Genomic DNA, 19,247 nt, shown 5'->3' on the forward strand with positions numbered 1-19,247 from the left:
CAGCTCGCTAAGATCGTAAAATTAAATCAAAGTTTATTCACACTGTTTACAATATGAATTTGTACTAAATTGTAATATTTAACATTAAATTATAGAATTAACTTAATACTTATTCCGTATTATTTCTGGCATGCAGCCAGTATACGAAATAAGTGTTAAAAGTAATAAGTAGGTTAACAACGTAATTGTTATAACTATATATAGAAACAATAATATAATTATTTTATTCACTCCCTATAATGAGATATGAAATGTAAAATTACTCAACTTGAAACATAAGTACCGAGAACAACCCGAAAAGTATCCAAAGCTCAATAGCTTTACACCGACCGGAGGCCATAAAACGAATGTAAAGTCCTCGCCATACCGGCCGCAATGCGGAATCACATAAATAACGCGTTTAGCGTCGCATTTAGCAAGCGCTCGCGAAATGTTCCCGGCACAAACAGTTAAGCCATTTAACTGCCCACTAATAATGTAACATGGATATTAACAACCTGTTGAGACACCGCCGCTATTTACTACTATCTTCTCGATATGCCTTCGCCTTAATTATTGTACTTGATTTTCTCGTATCTGCTTACTAAATGGGCTATACAGTAACATTAAACAAACATCTTTTATTATGAACACCAAAGTTGTATTATTGTGTTAATACGATGCGAGTGCATGATAACCTTTGTTATAATTCCTTGGGATTATCTTTTCAGTATATATAATAAACAGATACTTTGTTTATAAATAATATGTATAGATTATTAAAATAATTATTAATACGCCAGCACTACCCTAGCGAAAACATATATATTTTTGCAGTTATAGCCTTATATGAAATCTAAAGATATTAAACGATATCAAAATTTTGCTAACTTGTTCGAAACAAAGTTTTGATTTTTAATTTAATATAGTACAATCGAAATCACAAACCCGCTCGCGCAAAAATTAAATAAAACAAATTTCAACTTCATACTTAAAGAATGTTGTGAATGAAGTTTTACGTGAGAAGGTCGACTATTGTTAACAAAGAGCACCAGTGGCTAAGTGATTGCAAACAAGGTTGAATGAATCTGATAAAGCTTGTATGTCCATAATTTCGTCTTTATTTTGTCTGTCTAACATCTCCGGTCATATTATGCGGTCAAATTCTGAAATTAACTTTTTTTGGTATTCCAGTTACACGTCAGTTTAGTATACATACAGTAAACAGAAACAGCCTGTTAATGTCTCACTGCTGGGCTAAGGCCTCCTCTCCCTTTTGAGGAGAAGGTTTGGAGCTTATTCCACCACGCCGCTCCAATGCGGTTTGGTAGAATACACACGTGACAGGACTTCAATGAAATTGGTCACATACAGGTTTCCTCACGATGTTTTCCTTCATCGTCAAGCACGAGATGAATTATAAACACATGAAAGCATCAAGCACATGAAAATTCAGTACTGCTTGCCCGGGTTTGAACCCACGATCATCGGTTAAGATTCACGCGTTCGAACCACTAGACCATCTCGGCTCTCTCTAGTATACATATTCTAAGAAGATTAAACGATTATTATGGGATATTTATTATAATAAACGGGCTTATCGAATTAGCTATCACGACAATTCTCTGAATAATTACGAACTTTAATAACTAAGAATAAGGATTGTTCTGTTTAATACTATGACCGATATATTAATTGCCCCACCAACCTATTAACACGTCATATCATCATAGAGTTTATTTTCTCTCGTCACTTTTTGTCACTAATCACTTCGAAAAATGGATGTACACTATAGGAATACACGTAAATAACATGATGGCAATCGTTAATATGTTAAATGTTAGACATAATTAAGTATACATAGTTCGTACCAACATTAACCGATAAGAAAACCGTGTAACTTAGATAAAAATGAAGGGAAAAAATTTAGCAAGGCAACAACGATATCTTCAAATGACTAAACGTTTAAATATAACATATATTATTCTAAACGCCTGCATCCACTGAATCATCGGCGGATGTTTGATACCGTTGTTGGAAAATTGAGATAAACAATATTGGCGGAAATTATCCGTAATGTTATCGGTAAGGCACCAATGTTTTTGCAACTGTTATACCAAAACGTTTGTTACTTTGAAATAAGTCGATTATTTACAGCTAAACCTATTTAAAGCTTCTTAAATATAATCAATTACAACTATTGTTATGTTGGATGATATGCCAAGATCGAGATGGCCCAGTGGTAAGAACGCGTGAATCTTAACCGATGAACGTGGGTTCAAACCCGGGCAAGCACCTCTGAATTTTCATGTGCTTAATTTCTGATTATAATTCATCTCGTGCTTTTCGGTGAAGGAAAACATCGTGAGGAAACCTGCATGTGTCTAATTTCATCGATATTCTGCCACATGTGTATTCCACCAACCCGCATTGGAGTAGCGTGGTGGAATAAGCTCCAAACCTTCTCCCCAAAAAGGGAGAGGAGGCCTTAGCCCAGCAGTGGGATATTAATAGGCTGTTACTGGATGCCAAGATCTTTTTGTCTGGTGTGTTACGTTCGACATCTTTAATTAAGTTATCTGTAATATAAGTTCTTAAAAAGCCGAGATGGCCTAGTGGTTCGAACGCGTGAATCTTAACCGATGATCGTGGGTTCAAAACCGGGCAAGCACCACTGAATTTTCATGTTCTTAATTTGTGTTTATAATTCATTTCGTGCTTGATGGTGTAGGAAAACATCGTGAGGAAACCTGCATGTGTCTAATTTCATGTAAATCCTGCCACATATGTATTCTACCAACCCGCATTGGAGCAGCGTGGTGGAATAAGCTCCAAACCTTCTCCTCAAAAGGGAGAGAAGGCCTTAGCCCATCAGTGGGACATTAACAAGCTGTTACTGTAATATAAGTTCCTACGTATAATGAGTAACTTCATAGAACTAAAACAATATTATAATATTTTCAAATTTAATGTAAACGTTTAAATTAGTAAATATTTTTGTCTTAAACAAAAATGGAAACAATGCTGTCAGTCTCTTAAATAGCAGTGATAAATAAATTTGCGAAAATGTTCTCAACTAAATATCTGATACAGTAATTCAAGCACCTCCATCTCCGGTTATTGACCCCTTTCAATAGACTGCACGTCATCAGTTATCCATTCAGCACCCGTAAAAGACTAGAAAGTTCGACGCACGACCTTTCCCTCGAGCGACCTTGTGCGGTCACGAGGGGTGGTTTCGTATTTATTATCTTACGTTGCCCGTACGTATTAGCACTAGAGCTAAGGTTACACTTGGCTTTGTATGAATGACTTGGTGACGTACCACAGATTAGTTACGTGAATACTATAAACGTCGGCTTGTTTTAATATATTTCAATCCCTATGCATACTTTCTTATAAATATTACTTTAAATTTAATCACTGATTATGATCAAATCAATAATCATGTGATAAACATCGTTATATGTAAGGCCGATAGTTATTATTAGTTACGGATATTTTCAGTTAACCACATTTTTTTAATGAAATAAAGAATAGTCTAAGTTGGCTCGACTGTTTAGACGATTGAGTGAAGTCTTAATATAAAGCATCGCTTACATATCAAATAATATAAACTTAGTATTGTACTATTAACAATAATAATGATCAACGATGGTATAACAATACTAACCACTGCTAAGTTTGATCTAGTTAAACCGATACCAGGAATCATGTTATTTCCTAGCACCTGTGAGGGTGTTGGTGGGCGGAAAATCAGAAACACTAAATAACGTTTCACTACTAAAGCTGCCACTAAATGTCAGAATCGTGCAAAACGACTTTTTAGTTCAATTGTACGAGCGATGGTGAACGAAGTGGAACAGTTAGACAACTTTACCAAACACGCTGCTGACCCTGACCACGTCGAGCACAAATCCGTAGATCGGTGAAAATGTTGTAATCATCGTGAATTACATAAGTATTTAATGTTATAGCTATCACAGTCACGCTGACCGTAACTTTACCTATCCGATCAATATCGTTACACAAACGCTAAGCCTATTTGTAATCCGTAATGGGTACAACGACTTGCTTTAATACTATAAATGGTAATACATTGTCACAGCTTGAATTAACTTTACAACGTGTACGATATTAGGGCTTTCGTTGTAATTTAATCTACAACTATACTATTACATAAAGATAAAAAGCTCAAGAGCTTGTTTGTTTGAATGAGCTTATCACAGGATCAACTAGTTCGATTTGAATGTCCATATATTGAGAAAGGTCTATAAGATATTATCTCGCTACGACCGCATGCTAGTTAAAAATAAGTGTATTTAATTTAAATTTATTTTTATATGATTGTCTCGTTGTAAAAACACCTTTTCAAATGTTTTATTCGAACAGGAGTCACAATTAATGTGTTTAAAGCGTGAAAAACAACCTTGACAATCCCATACCTATGTCCATACACCGTTAAAGTTCATAACCCGTGTCGGGATCTTGCTCTGCATGTTCTAATTATCCATTTGTATTATCGATTTTTTTTTAAAAGCCGAGATAGCCTAGTGATTAGAATGCGTGAATCTTAACCGATGATCGTGGGTTCAAACCACCACGCAAGCACCATTGAATGTTCAAGAGTTTATAATTCATCTCGTGAAGGAAAACCTCGTGAGGAAACCTGCATGTGTCTAATTTCATTAAAATTGTGTCACATGTGTATACTACCAACACACATTGGAGCAGCTTGGTGGAATAAGCTCCATACCTTCTCCTCAAAAAGGGGAGAGGAGGCCTTAGCCCAGCAGTGGGACATTAACAGGCTGTTACTGTTATATCGATTTTATTTTTTACCTCGTTCATACTTCAGTGAAAAATAATGCGTGTTATTTTTGTACCAATTAAATTATTTACGTTTAGGTTATCGACCTCTAACATACCCCTCGAACTCCCCTAATACAGAGTTCTATGACCGTCCTTCACTCATCGGGGTCTCTGTTTACTAATCACATTAGTATTCCGTTACTGACAACACGCATACCATCCTGATTCACGCTTGTTCTGTGTCTCAGCACAAGGTGATATTTATCAGTAGACTTTTCTAACCAGTAGTAGTACCTATAAATATTACTGATAGGTCGACTTTTAAACATAGGTACTTATTATGATAAATAATTTATTATGGTTCAAAAAAATCATTTAGTACAATGGACAGTAGTAAAATCTTATTGGCGTCAGCAACGTTCAAATCAATTTAAGAATATTACTTTATTCGCGTCTAATTAATTCTTCTTCAGACTATGTTAACACAATTGTAAGCAATAGCTAATGTGTTTCTTCTTTATAAATATACGTATATATTAAGCGCCCGGTCGCGTCGAAATAAGTCTTGGACGCTATTCGTCATCACCACAATTTGGTACGCCGTGGGTGGTACTCCACACTGAATATTATCAATTACTCATATGATCGGGTCCCTTGATTATTCTTGAGCATTAAAAACAAATCCTTTTGAGAACACTATTAACGATTCGAATTAAAGATCAACCTACATTTGAAAGCACAGAAATATCTTATATATTAAAATATATTTTAATAATTTTCAATTTAAATTAATCTGTTAGTGATAACGACGGTTGAAAAGTCACTCAATGCAGTATTAATAACAAATAATTGCGATTAATGTTAATAAAAAATGTCATTTCATTATAATCTACCACTGAATATCTGATGTCTTTCAATAACACCGTTTCAAGTAATACTTATCTGATAAGTTTCGACAAGAATGTTAGTTTTTCAGTTCTTTGCGTAATTTAATAGACCGGAACCATTCGTACTCCTATCTGTCACACTCTTCAAAACGGTATAATATATTTAAAAAAAACTGAAATAAACTTTTAACGACTAACTGCCAGCCTTAAAAAAATCTTATTTTTAAAGATTATAACATAATTTTTGATTACTTTAAAAATTTTATGAGCTACATATCTTAATGATTAATAAAACATACATTTTTATTAATAACAAAGATATTTCCATTAAAACCGACGTGTGATATTAAAATTTGCAACTGTAGATTTTAGAACGACTGGTTTATATATTCAGGCTAAACTTCATAATATACTGTAATTTTTATATAGTGAAAAGCATATTTAAAGTTATCATAATATATAGTTCATAAGGAATTGATCTTTTGTAATTTTTAACTTTATATATAGCTGTCAATTTAATATAACTAAAGTATTCTAAGTATTAATAAGTGTCAATGCTAAAATAATTTTTAAATAAAAGCAATAAGGTTGGTATATAAAATATTAATACTTGACATACCATTCGAAGACCATTAAAAATAAATGCATGTAATATTTAAAGTATAAAACTATGAAATAATAGTTTCGCATGTCGATTCGCGCACGACCGTTATATTTTTGAATCACTGTGTTCCATCATATATATATTTAATTCAAATCTAAATTAATTAAAACATAAATTGAAAATGTATAATCATTGGGATTATAAATCTTCTAGTCAGCGCGATTCGACAATTTCCGAGTGGAAACTAACATTTTAGTGTCGCCGTCGCAATCAGCATTCTAATTTCACGCTACGGAATAATTTATTTGATGCAGATTATGCCAAGGATGTCCACTAGCTTGTGTGGAATACAATTCGACTTTTTTATTTTTACTTTACGTAAACTAAACTGAGTCACTTTTTTTTTAGCACTCGTTCGATGTTGTTTTTTATTTCTTGTCTCTTTCATAGTAATTGTTTTTAATTTCACTATCAACACAATGAAAGTTTCTTCACTTTATTGTATGTGTCGTCTCGTCTTGTTTACGATTATTCGTGTCGTTGTTTTTTTTCATTTCGAGGTTATCTCATTGTGTATTTTTTGCGACCGCATTCTATATAGTTGAACAATATGATAATGTTCTTTTAACATAACTAAAACGAAAGGGTAATATTATATTTTTAAATATTATTCCATATTAAACATTAGTCCACTGTTATATAATACGAATTTTAAAATTATATTTAAAAAATCGTTAATCAAAGTCGAGTGTCTGTCGTGGCGAAGATCTTGATACGATCGATCCTCTCGTCTATTCCCTTATATGCGACCTTGGCGTCATCCAATCAAAATCAGTTAATAATAAGTTTAAATCGTAAAATAATTTCAACAACAAGGAAGTACTCCTCCATTCGTTACAGTTTGCAGTACTAACTAGGTTTTCTATTGTTCTTATTTTAAAATTAATAGTCTACATCTTTACAATATGAAAATTTGTTTTCGTTCTTTGAACTCAATTAGGGAGGTAATTAAATCTAATTATTTTTTGTTTAAACACCTCCTCTACATCAATTAGTGTATTTAAATAAAGTTTTTGTTTACTCTTAAATTAAAAGTGATGTTCAACATAAAATATATTTACTGATATAAACACAAACAAAAAAAATCTGTTTACCATAAAATTGATTTAGCTTAACTGTATCATATATTCACGATTAACCGGAAAAAACAGAATGAAAGTTCGTGGATTAAATATAGTTTATGCATGCAGGATTTCGATAAGGCTATTACAATGAGATCTCTTGAAACACAAAGAGCTACCTCAAGGCTTGTTGAGTACTAAAAGATTTCGCGGGGGTAGGAAGGTCAGCATTGATTGGTTATTTGTACCGACCAAAAACCGCGGTCAAGGTGAGTTCGGCGCCAGCCGGGAGTCGAGTGAAAATAAACAATTTAGGAAAACTTAAATAATTTTGCAAATCTGCTAAATGTCTGATGATATCAGTAAGTTGTTATCGATCACGTACTTTAAATACGATTGTTCTCTTTATTCTCTGCTACTGAGTAATCCCAGCGATATATTGAAAATGGAATATATTTGGGAATTTCGAAGTTATATTGAATACAATATTCTATGATAAATGCCTTCTTGAAAACGAACAGCGACGCACACTGACATATTTATTTATGCCTTGTTTACAATGTCAGACACCTGCCGTAACTTCTAAATCTTTGAAACATACCGCATGTTTTCACTCAAGTCCGAAATTATCAGGATTACATTTTCAATGATAAAATCTATTTTCCAGCGGTTATTTTACGCATTTATGTTCTAATCTGGATCTATGCCACACACACCAACGTATCACTATTATTAAAATTTGTAAGTATAATTAAAGGTTTATATACATACCAGTATTACACCTATGATTATAAAAACCTATATACGATTTAAGATTATAAAGGCAACTAATATTTGAAATGTATTTTAAATAATTTCTAGAAATATTTATTACTTTTTTAATATTGAAGATTTTCCCTGTTGCTATAAATTCGTCCAAACAAAAACCTTATAAATATTATTTACGAAGTACATCAAAAGAAGACACGTTATTATTGTAAAATAATTAATTTATTCTTTACGGAAATCCTAAATTTGTAATAAAGGTGACGTTATCTATTTTATAACATGTTTTGTTCATCGACATATATTTACTTTGCGAAATATTAAAATATTTTACTTAACAGTATGTCAAACGGGCGTTGATTTTGCTGTTATTAATATGTCTTCTACTGAAACAAATGTGATCTTTTTGTTGTTTACAAGGCGGATATACATTCGTACATAACTTTTGTGACACGTACAAACAAGCAAATATAAACCAAAATAAAGCTTTGACTTTTATTTATCAATGACATTTCCTTCATAACATTAATATAAAATTACATCTGTTTTCTACTTTTGTAGTCTTATAAATATGTCTTTAAAAGAAAATGTTTAAACCGATGCGGATAAATAATAAATATCCACTTTAAATTGTTAGTGAGACCTATAAATGAATCCGTGTACTCAAGATCTAAACCAGGCATTTGTGCTTCTGGACCAATGAGACGATTATGTAGGCTTTACGACTAATATTACCTGTTTCTGAGGAATCAATTGAATTCTCTTTTTACTGTAAAGGCTAGTTAGTTACAAGCCTTAATTTTTACATTCATTAATTACTTCGCCTTTTTTTTCTATTATTGGCTTAACTTTACTCATTAGTAAGGTTGTAGAAATGTAATATGTAGTATTACTAGATAATGAAGAAGAAAAAACTTGCGGTAAGTCTACCGATTTTGTGTATGAGAAAACAATTTAGGTATTTAGGTCAGTATTTGACTAGACGTCAGACGACTTTTTTTTATCTGATGTACCACAAACGAATAGCTGAACTCGTAATTGTTTAATTTTTATCACGCACCGGCTAGTATAAATTTTTAGAACATAATGAACCCTATTTTATATTTACTATTAATTTATTGATTTTAATCTACATGTACTACTTTTATAAAAACTAAAGATTTTACTGTCTCAGGATCTGTCGGTACGATTAAAAAATATTTTTATGTTAGATAACCCATTTATCGACAATGGTTATACACTATATTAAACTTCGCTACGACTTACGGGGACGGAGCAGTAACATTTAACTTCCTTGATACCGGAATTTTAATAATCAATGCCACTATAGAAGGTTAAAATATCGTTTTCACATTCATTGTATAGTAAATTCGTCTTCAGATCAAACAAATATTCGAACAATATATTGAATGTAAGCAGCAATAAAATTTACTGCCAACAAACTATCCAATTAGACACAATCAATTGCTCAGTCTTCAAACGACTTGGCCAATTTCACTAAAAAACTAGCGGTGTCGTCATCTAATTTGAATATATGCCAGAATTCTCTAAATTCCAGTCAAATCTAGGAATAAACTAATTGTTAAATAAATCGAGATTGGCAAAATCATTTGTACAACTACGCCATATAACGTTGTGTTATTTTTTTTTATTTATAATTCTGCTTATTTTTGGTACATCGTTACTAGTTATGTTTTTTACGCTAAAGATTTGTTGAACATAAAAAAACATAATGTAACACATATTTTCAGAATAATGGCAATGTTTGAAATTACTATAAGACCAAGTTTGACTAGTAGTTGAAAAACATTTCCAGGTCTCAAGTCATAGCGTTCGAAACTTTATGGTGTTTTAGCGTGTCGACACGAAAAGCTGTCATTTGATTCCATGACTCATTTCAATTTCGACCTTTAGATGCAGTACGTGTCGTATTGCAGTATACAGTAATAGCTTTATCAGGCCATCAATCATCATGAGACTGAATAATACTTTATTGACCAATTAGTGGGTAATTCCGTTTTTCTCGTAGCTTCTGGTCTTTATTTACATTTGTTACCTATAAACTGTTATATTTCAACGAATGAATACCGTTCCACTTTGATTTACCAAGAAGTAGAGCATGTTTTTATTTGTAAACAAATAGTCACAATTTATAATCAACTTTAGTTCGAGCTTATTTCTCGTTATTATTTGTTTGTTGTGGTTATTTTAAATACAATTAATTGCGCTAAGGTTATTTTGTATCTAGCAAGAGCTTGTACATGTCCAAGTGTTGGGTAAAGGCCTCTCCTATTAAGGACACGGTTTAGATTTACTTTACCATGTACGTCCAGTGTGGATTGGCAGATTTTCATCCGATACGTAGCTTATACGATATATTCCTTCATTACATGAGAATTCGAGCACGAGATGAATTATAAACACGTTAAAATTAAATGTTGCTTGAATATCAACCCGCGATCTCGTTGAATCAGTTAATATTTGTTCTGGTTACTGAGAATTTAATTAAATGAAAGATGACGTTATTGTGTTGTCAAAAAAATAAATAATGTTTTCATTTATACTTCTAATTAATTTCTATGCACCTCGTTAATGTTGACGAGTATAACAATAGATTGCATAGCATTGTCTACAGGTGGCGTAATAAGATTTTTAATTATAGATTTAATCGTTTCACTTTCTTAACCTTCGCCAATGACCTTGTGCCCTCCGGATATATGTATAGACTGCACGCGGTGATGCAACGTGTTATTGCTTATTGAAGATGCTTAACTTATACTTTGCTAATATTATCGATTGCCACAACACCTTGATACTTTACCGCTAGTAATGAGCGGTGGAATTAAATTAAAAATCTATTAAAATAATGTCAGTTTTAACAATTACATAATTTGCCTACGCCCCATCGAGTTCAATAACTCTGCGAGTCTCCACGTAACTGTAATTTGTCCTGGTTTAAGATTTAATATATTCTATCAATTGTTTTAATTAAATAGAAAAACATTAAAAATCCACTTCTTAAACATTACGAATACACTCGAATCTTAATTATTACCTTCTTGTTGATTCTACTTTGACATGAGTAAATATAGTCGTAAAATAAGATACTTACGAAACAGCATAGGATATTCATACATTGTTCATAAACACGCTAATGGCGCAATCTTACACATAATATTGTAAATAGTTTTGCGCTCATATACTCTGGGTGATTAAAGTTTAATTTATTAGCATGTACATTGTCGAGGCCGCACGACATCAGTCGCTGTTACACATGTGTCAAATAGAAGGTCATATTGCATTTCCTATTATGCACCTGTTTCATATAACTCCACTACACATAATCTCATTAAATGAACATTTCTATTTCTATAAGTATATAATAAATAAGCGAACAATTGGAGTAAATTTAAAATAGTATTTTATAAACTACTATTTGTTCATTGATTTTAATGAATTCCTTTAAATTAATTTTATTACTCATTCGTCAACATCTTTCAAAAGAAAACTGTGGTGTATTTTTAAATTAACAACTTTGTCTGCTCGAAGCGTTTTGCGAGTGTTATTTTTTAAGCGCTCGGGTCACTGTAGGTCATTCTTCGAACATTTAAAGATGTCAAAAATCTCACAACAAAAAACGTATACGATTGTGTTGTTTTGCAAATATATATAATCTTTAGAGGTTCTTAATATTGAAATTTGTACTTTCAATTGACACTAAAAGCCACAGGAAAAGTTGTTCTTATAACATTTATTTAATTTTATAAATTGTGTAGTAAAATTTTACACAATTTCAAAATTAAGGGTATCAAAGTATGACACTTAGGTTTAGTACACATTCGTAACGATTTTTTATTTCTTTTATTTATGCGATTCTCACTATTTTTTATATATACACATATTTCTTGAAATTTCTTAAACTGTGAGTAGGTACTATTCTACTTTGTACAAGGTATTTAATATAATAATTTTAACATTTAAAAATAAATTCAAAACAATCTTGTTTTGAATTAAATGTAATATAAACAAAACATTTTCAAACAACATAAAACATTTTTAAATATATGTTTAAATAAGAACTAAAATATTGTTTTAATATCAATTAATTAACGATTTCATATCTTTTACAGACTATATTACTTATAGATTGGCAATTTTAAATCCTGTAATAAAACTTTTTATTTTATTATGTTAAGGCGATGAAAATTCAATGTTAATGTCCTTTGTTGCGATGTAAACTTCCGCCCAAACGTGTGACCTCATGCCATATGACGTCACACGCATTCTTCCTTTGTATTTGACTGCAGATAGTATGTGTAGCACGGAAATTAGCATTTTCAATTCCGTGGTATTTAAGAAATTATAATTACCCAACTTGTCGGAAACATATTTTGTAATTATGCAATAATTTTAGTTCTGCTACGAAACAAAGCTTTTACTCATAATTATGGTCGATATGGCTTTACTGTCGCAACTAAATATATAAAAGAATATACCTTTGACACATGAAAATAGGGCTTTCTATTATTTTATTTAGTTAACTTTTTCTTAATATAATTATAATGAAACCTTATCAAAGAAATTTTAGGTGCAAGTAGAATAACATTGCAAAATTATTGGCATATTATAGTCATTAAAAACTGGCTGTCGTAGGTATTTTACTCAGCTCCATTCATAATCCGCAACTTATTTTACGGGAACGTTCCTCGTTCGCTGACGTGAACATCTCCGCTAATTGCGTGTTCTCGCCCACTATTACTGCGTGACGGATTTCTAGACGACTTCCTACCGGCTCTTTATCAGTCTCACGCCGTGATTGGCATCTGAATGGTAAATTTATCATCATTCCACTTTTCATACATCCAAAGCGAGATTGATTTATACATAGATGAAAATCGAACCTTGAAATTTTCTCTTTGTTTCGTGCGTAAAATGTTCTTGATTCGTTTTATTATACGGTTTATTTTGACATAGTTGATGCATATTCTCTTAATTGTTAGGATCATGTTTATTTTTGGTTTTGCATGACATTATTGTCACTTTATGTAACATAGACAAACATTTATTGCTTGCTTGCGTTACCCAATTATTCTGACACCCTCGTTGCCTTGCCACTAACTGAACATCACTGCTTATATACTTCTTAACCCCGCTGAGAATGTTCTGCTTAGCTCGGCTACCTAGTTATAAACATTAAACCAAACACCTTAGTCATGGACAATCTAAACTTGGCGGGATATCATAAACTGTGTACGTTTTTAGTGTAGCTAAACAATGATAAGATTGTTAGGTTAATCGTTAACTAGGCTAGTTCAGTGATAGCACATCGATCTTAGTTTCATTTAGCGGCCTTATCTGCTCCAGTGTTTTCATGTGTGTTATCATAGAGGTAGAAACATTTTTTCACAATTTATGACACAAAACACCGTAAAGGCATTTTCGGAATATTGAAAGTGGAGCAGGTAAGTTTGTACCGATTTCGGAGTACGTCGCTAGGGCTGTGGTGACGTGGTGATGTGTCGGCAGTATCAGCGGGTTGGCGTTGGCGCTGGGTGGCAGCGGTACCGGCAGTCCTACCACAGCGGCAGATGCGCGTGATTCGACCGCAACTTCCCGCGCGCCTTCACCACCACCCTCCGAAAGACAGCAGCATTCAAGGTAGCACCATGTTAGGAACGTTTGGCTTCACTCAGTATGATGTTTTGGTTTACGAATACTAGCTTTGTAACTATAAAAATGTTGTTGAAAAAAATGTTGTATTACAGTACTTCAGTGTTGCTATATTCATAAGGTTAAAAATGACAAAAAATTCTATCTTTTAATATTTACACTCATAATTATGAAGCAATCATCTGCTATCAATAAATATTATTGTTGTTCCATTAAGGCAACCGTTCAAAAGTGTATTACATTTTTTTGCATTTTTTTGTTAATTATAATATATATTTATTAATTTACATTGAAGCTTCAAATATATTAAAAAAAAGTGTATACATAAGTATAGCAACATTTGCAGTTAATAATTTAGGTTCAATCTTAAACTTTTTAATATCAAAGCTAGTATTTCGTTCTCTTCGGATATGTCACGGTGTTGGTTTTAAACATTCATTTAGAATTGATTTTTGGTTTTGGTTCTGTCGTTTTTTTTTTGTTTGTTATATATTTGTTTCTCGAAATTTATTGAATGTGCGTTAATTGTGATCTTGTAAATTGTGTATGCATGCTAGTTGTTTGTTTTTGTTTTACGTTATGTTGGTGTCAGTGCATTTTCAATTTGTTGTCGTTCTACGATTATAATTTGTTACTATATTATTATTTAATTTGTTGTCCGCATATTTATCTTTTGCTGTTGTTGTATGTATAGTGTATTATAAAATTATATATGTTTGTGATATAATAATAAATATTGTTTAAGCTAATTTAATTACTGCTATTCAATTATTAAGACCAATTACCATTTTGCCTTCAGTATAAATAGTGTGCTCATATGTCGAGAAAAAAGTCGCCACTTGGCCAAATAAAGTACTCATGACGGTTGATAGCATCTGCTTGTTGCTCACATGAGAACAAGAGGCCACTAAAATTTAACAATAAATAATAGCTAAAATCTTTTCCCTTAATCATGTTTTTGATAAAATGTCGATCTTGACGTTTTAACTAAATAAACTTATGAGATTTCGGATTTTAGCATATGTGACAATATTGATACGGCGAAACACTAAGCGTTTTGCATTACGCCTTATGCTTGCCATAAACAATACTTATGACATGTCATACAGTCTCTTAAATGAATGACTGTCAGTTAACACGACAGTATTGAAGTGTGCGATATGCGATGACAGATTGCAACAATGTTGGCTGCAATACATCGTTACAATATTTAAACGAGGATCAGATATTTCAAGTGTAACTTAAAATTTATGAGGACCATATGACCAAACAAATTTATAAACATTTAAAGTGTATGTTTTTTTTTACACTTGATCACTTTTTCATTAACTTTTCAAGTATATTTAAAATATCGTTCAATATTACATATACTTTTTACCATCTGTATATAATTTTCAAGTTACGCATAAAGGGAATTTTGATTTATAATTGCTCACCTCATTGCGTAAGCATTAATCTGCTGTAGTGGTTTTCGTATATAACACAAATAGTTGTGCACAAGGCAGTTACTAAAAATGCTTATTGTTAGAAGAAATTATAATAGGTCATTATGTGCATGATTTTAAACAAATTTTCGACAAAAATGATTTAGACTAAAAAACCCATCGCGACAATCACATCATTTGAAAGTTTGAACTCACGATGACTTTCTAAATACACGCCGAATTAAGTGTTATTAAAATCAGAGGTTTAAGATATATAATAACGTACTGTATATCTGTTATATAGGTATATACGTTCTGTTTATTAATTATTACACAAATAGCGATAAATCAACATAATAAAAAATATGTTAAAGATTTTTAGTTTCTTCTCTTAGTGGCAGCTCATTTTATTTATGAGTGTGTTTTACTATTGTGTAAATTTGTAGATTTTTCTTAATTAGGCTATCAATACTTATTACTTCATAATCTTTAACACGATCATAGGCAAATAAGATATCCAACAGGTGCTTCGACGAAGTGATCATTGTATAGAACGTACGATTTTGTGAAATTAATTATTAAATTAATTAATGAGATGCTTTATTAACTCTTATTTATTGAAACTGGGTATTGAATAAAAATCCATGAACTAAGTTTTTTTTTGTGTAATATATAAGACTTTCAAGTTAAATATGCTCAATTACATAATATAAGTAATCGTCTGTAACGTTTAATGCGGTCGTTTATGTAAATGACAATATATCCATTATCGAATTCAAAACGTTTGCACAAATTCATAACACATTCTAAATGCGGAATTTTAGAGGCGCAGCGTTGTTTGTTATAACTCGCTCATAATTCGGGACTACGGCTAAGTGCTTATGTCATGCGACGAGAATAGAAGGCGGCTGTCAATGGGAAGTTATTGCGTTTTTTTTAACCGCAATCTTTTTGCTCGAGGTTGTTGACTCGCCTCTGGATGTCATGGCAAGGATGCGGCGGTGCGCACTACTGATGGACACGTAATCTGGTATCTGTTTCGACGTTTTTTGTGCTCTTATGTTTTGAAGAATCGAAATAATATGTATTATTTAAAACGCACAAACTTATTACGAATTTTCAAGGTGTTGGTTTAAAAGACTAATGCAAAAAATGAAACGAATACTTCCAACTTTAAAAATATGATAATTTTACAAATTATGTCCGCAAGTAATGGTGGCAAGAATGCAACAATTCTTTGCTGAATCGCATTTCAGTATAAACTGCTACATAAGCGGTTCAAAATAATTAAATATAATAATTATTTCATTGTTATTGTATTTATATTAAATACTACCATTCATACGATAACATATACTAATAATAATAAGATTAATAGAAGAAAATAGATTGAGAATATAGAAAATAATAAATAAGATTAACAATAACAAAATAAATTGAATACGTATTGTTGCTCAGTAGTAGTAGACCATTTCCTGAAAAGAGGTTTATATTAGTTGATTTTTGACTAACAGTTGGTTGGTATACAATTTATTTATAATTTTTCGTTCTGCTCAAAAACCAATAAAATATTTAAACGCATTTTTATTATGTAATTGTAACAACTAAATTGTTGTTAATATAAACGAAAATCGTACATTAAATAATATTATTTATTAATAAATTATATATTGAAAGCTATCGCGCGTGACAAACATAACGCAATAATACTATTTTATTAAATTGCATAATTCGCATAAGGCAAATATTGTCTAACAAGATGTCAGCATAAATAATAATTGTTTTCGCCAATTTGCATATTTATAATTTATTTCGAAATCGAAGTTTTATCGACTTAACTGTTTTATGAAATACGAATACGTCTCGTATTCGTATCTCGAATTTTCTTTCATAGCATCTTTGTATGTTTTGTTGGTTTTTTTAAATATGTCAACAGCATATGCCCCAATACCTCAACGGTATAGCAAGTCACCTTGTCTTGTCTTGAGTTCATTTCAAATTTTCTTGGTGATAAGGCTTTGTGCAGGCCCGTCCCTTCTGGGTGGGTACCACCCACTCATTAGATATTCTGCCAGTAAACCTGAAGCCCGAGTGCAACTACAGGCACAAGGGATATAATATAGTTTTCAAGGTTGGTGGCGCATTGGCAATGTAAGGAATGGTTATTATTTCTCACATCTCCAATGTCTATGGGTGGCGGTGACCATAAGGTGTCCCATTCGCTCGTCCATCTATAAAAAAACCAATTGGGATTATTATACATACGCCCGGACACAAAGTGATAAGGTTTACGTATCAAGAAATTATTTTTCATAAGCTATAAAGTTTAACACTATATTTCATCATCATTAATCTAGGATCTAAACTCAATAGTTCATTATAGGTTTTTATGTCACCTTTCACTAATCGAACAGGTGATGTATCAATGTAGGTAATTTATTTTAGATTATTTCATTTTAACGTTTTGTATTGTCAATTAAATTCGATACAGCTTTTTAGACACAGTCTAAAAAACAGGAAATGGAAAAAAGAACTGTTAAGAAACAAATTAAAAATTGCCAAGAGATTACTTGTTATTTTTTCATACAAACCGGTATTAGGCCGTTATGACCATAACATTTAGTCATATATGCAAATGTATGCATTGCATAAGTGCCGTGGTTACATCAGCCCTCAGTAATTTTCGTTTTGACCACGGGAAGGGGAAACAATAGTCATTTATGTAATTCAAAATTCCATAACCTTACCGCATCTGTAAAATAAAATGAGGGTAAAAACTTAAGACTTAATAATAATCATGTAAATATTTACATCTTTTAACATTTAAAAGTGAGTTTGTTTTATTTTTTGTCATATACCCGTAACTAAATGAATAATTTGTTTTAAATACAATTATATCTATACAAAGAGCCAAATTGCGAAGTTTGCGAACAAAGTTGAAGATACATGCATATACATATTTAGATTTTTTATATAGTCTTTAAAAAATTTTCTTTCATAGCATAAATTTACTTAATGCACTGTTATAGTCTTAATTTTATATTTTGATTAATATACGAATTACATGAAAAGTAACTTGTATTCTACTAGCAGTTTATACATATGTTTATATTTCAAAACGCTTATTTTATGAGGGGGGTTAATAGCTTGCACCGGTTCTACGCTCTCTACTAACATAGATTATCGAGATTACCCAGGGTTACTTCATGTATATGTGGCCTAGAAACGTTCGTTTACTAAATGGGCCTATGATATATAAAATTGTTTCACGAAGTATTTTTTTATAATAAAATTAAATTATAGCAAAAGTATTCACATAACTTATATAATTATATAAGTTAATCTATTTACCCTTAGTTAATTATAAATTCTAGCGTATATTTATAAAGCTTAGTTTGATATGGTAGTAATAGTACTATATTTCTCACAGCAGAACCCAAATAAAAACAAGTTTAAATAATAAATGATATAACATAACTTGACTGTTACATTTATAACGGTAACAAATCACAATACCGTTGCAAAACTTATAATTGATCGTTAGATAGAGAAATGGGTAAATCAAATAAATTTACTTAATGCACTGTTATTTATGCTACTTTGTAAGCAGGTTGAATCGGTTATTGTCAATCAAAAATACACTACAAACCGTCCATCATATTACCAAAGTCAACATACGATTGTGAACCTTGCTTACATTTACTACTCAAATAATTTGTTGAAAGTGGTTAATAATTATTACTTGCAAATTGCGATTTGGTGTACCCAAATAAACTTCAATATGACCCGTTACATACTGCCTAGCAACGGTCGATGGTAGAGTTCGATGTCCGGAAAAAGCCTCAATCCGATCTTATATTTTCGGTATTCGCGATTCATCATGTTACGGTTGCCGTCAATCAAAGAGGCGTAGTCGACTTATTTTTAGGTCGCTTCTTATGGTGAGTTTGTCCGGAAACATTTGGCAATGTCTGTTTTTGTAAAT

The 19,247-nt window shown here is 31.6% G+C and overlaps 1 protein-coding gene across 6 annotated transcripts in view; it reads left to right on the forward strand.

Moving 5' to 3' along the window:
- Positions 1–19,247, forward strand: part of LOC126768694 (protein bunched, class 2/F/G isoform-like) — a 135,902-nt gene that overhangs the window by 45,830 nt on the left and 70,825 nt on the right. For 4 of the 6 annotated variants that reach the window (XM_050487002.1, XM_050486995.1, XM_050486962.1 and 1 more), the window contains one exon: positions 13,695–13,826. The exons of 1 other annotated variant lie outside the window; for it this stretch is intronic. In XM_050487002.1, the coding sequence (XP_050342959.1) occupies positions 13,695–13,826 (132 nt within the window). The remainder of the gene's footprint in view (positions 1–13,694; positions 13,827–19,247) is intronic. One more of the 6 variants, XM_050486978.1, reaches the window with a different exon arrangement.

Source organism: Nymphalis io, chromosome 1, assembly GCF_905147045.1.
Source record: "Nymphalis io chromosome 1, ilAglIoxx1.1, whole genome shotgun sequence".
Classification (NCBI taxonomy): Eukaryota; Metazoa; Arthropoda; class Insecta; order Lepidoptera; family Nymphalidae; genus Nymphalis; species Nymphalis io.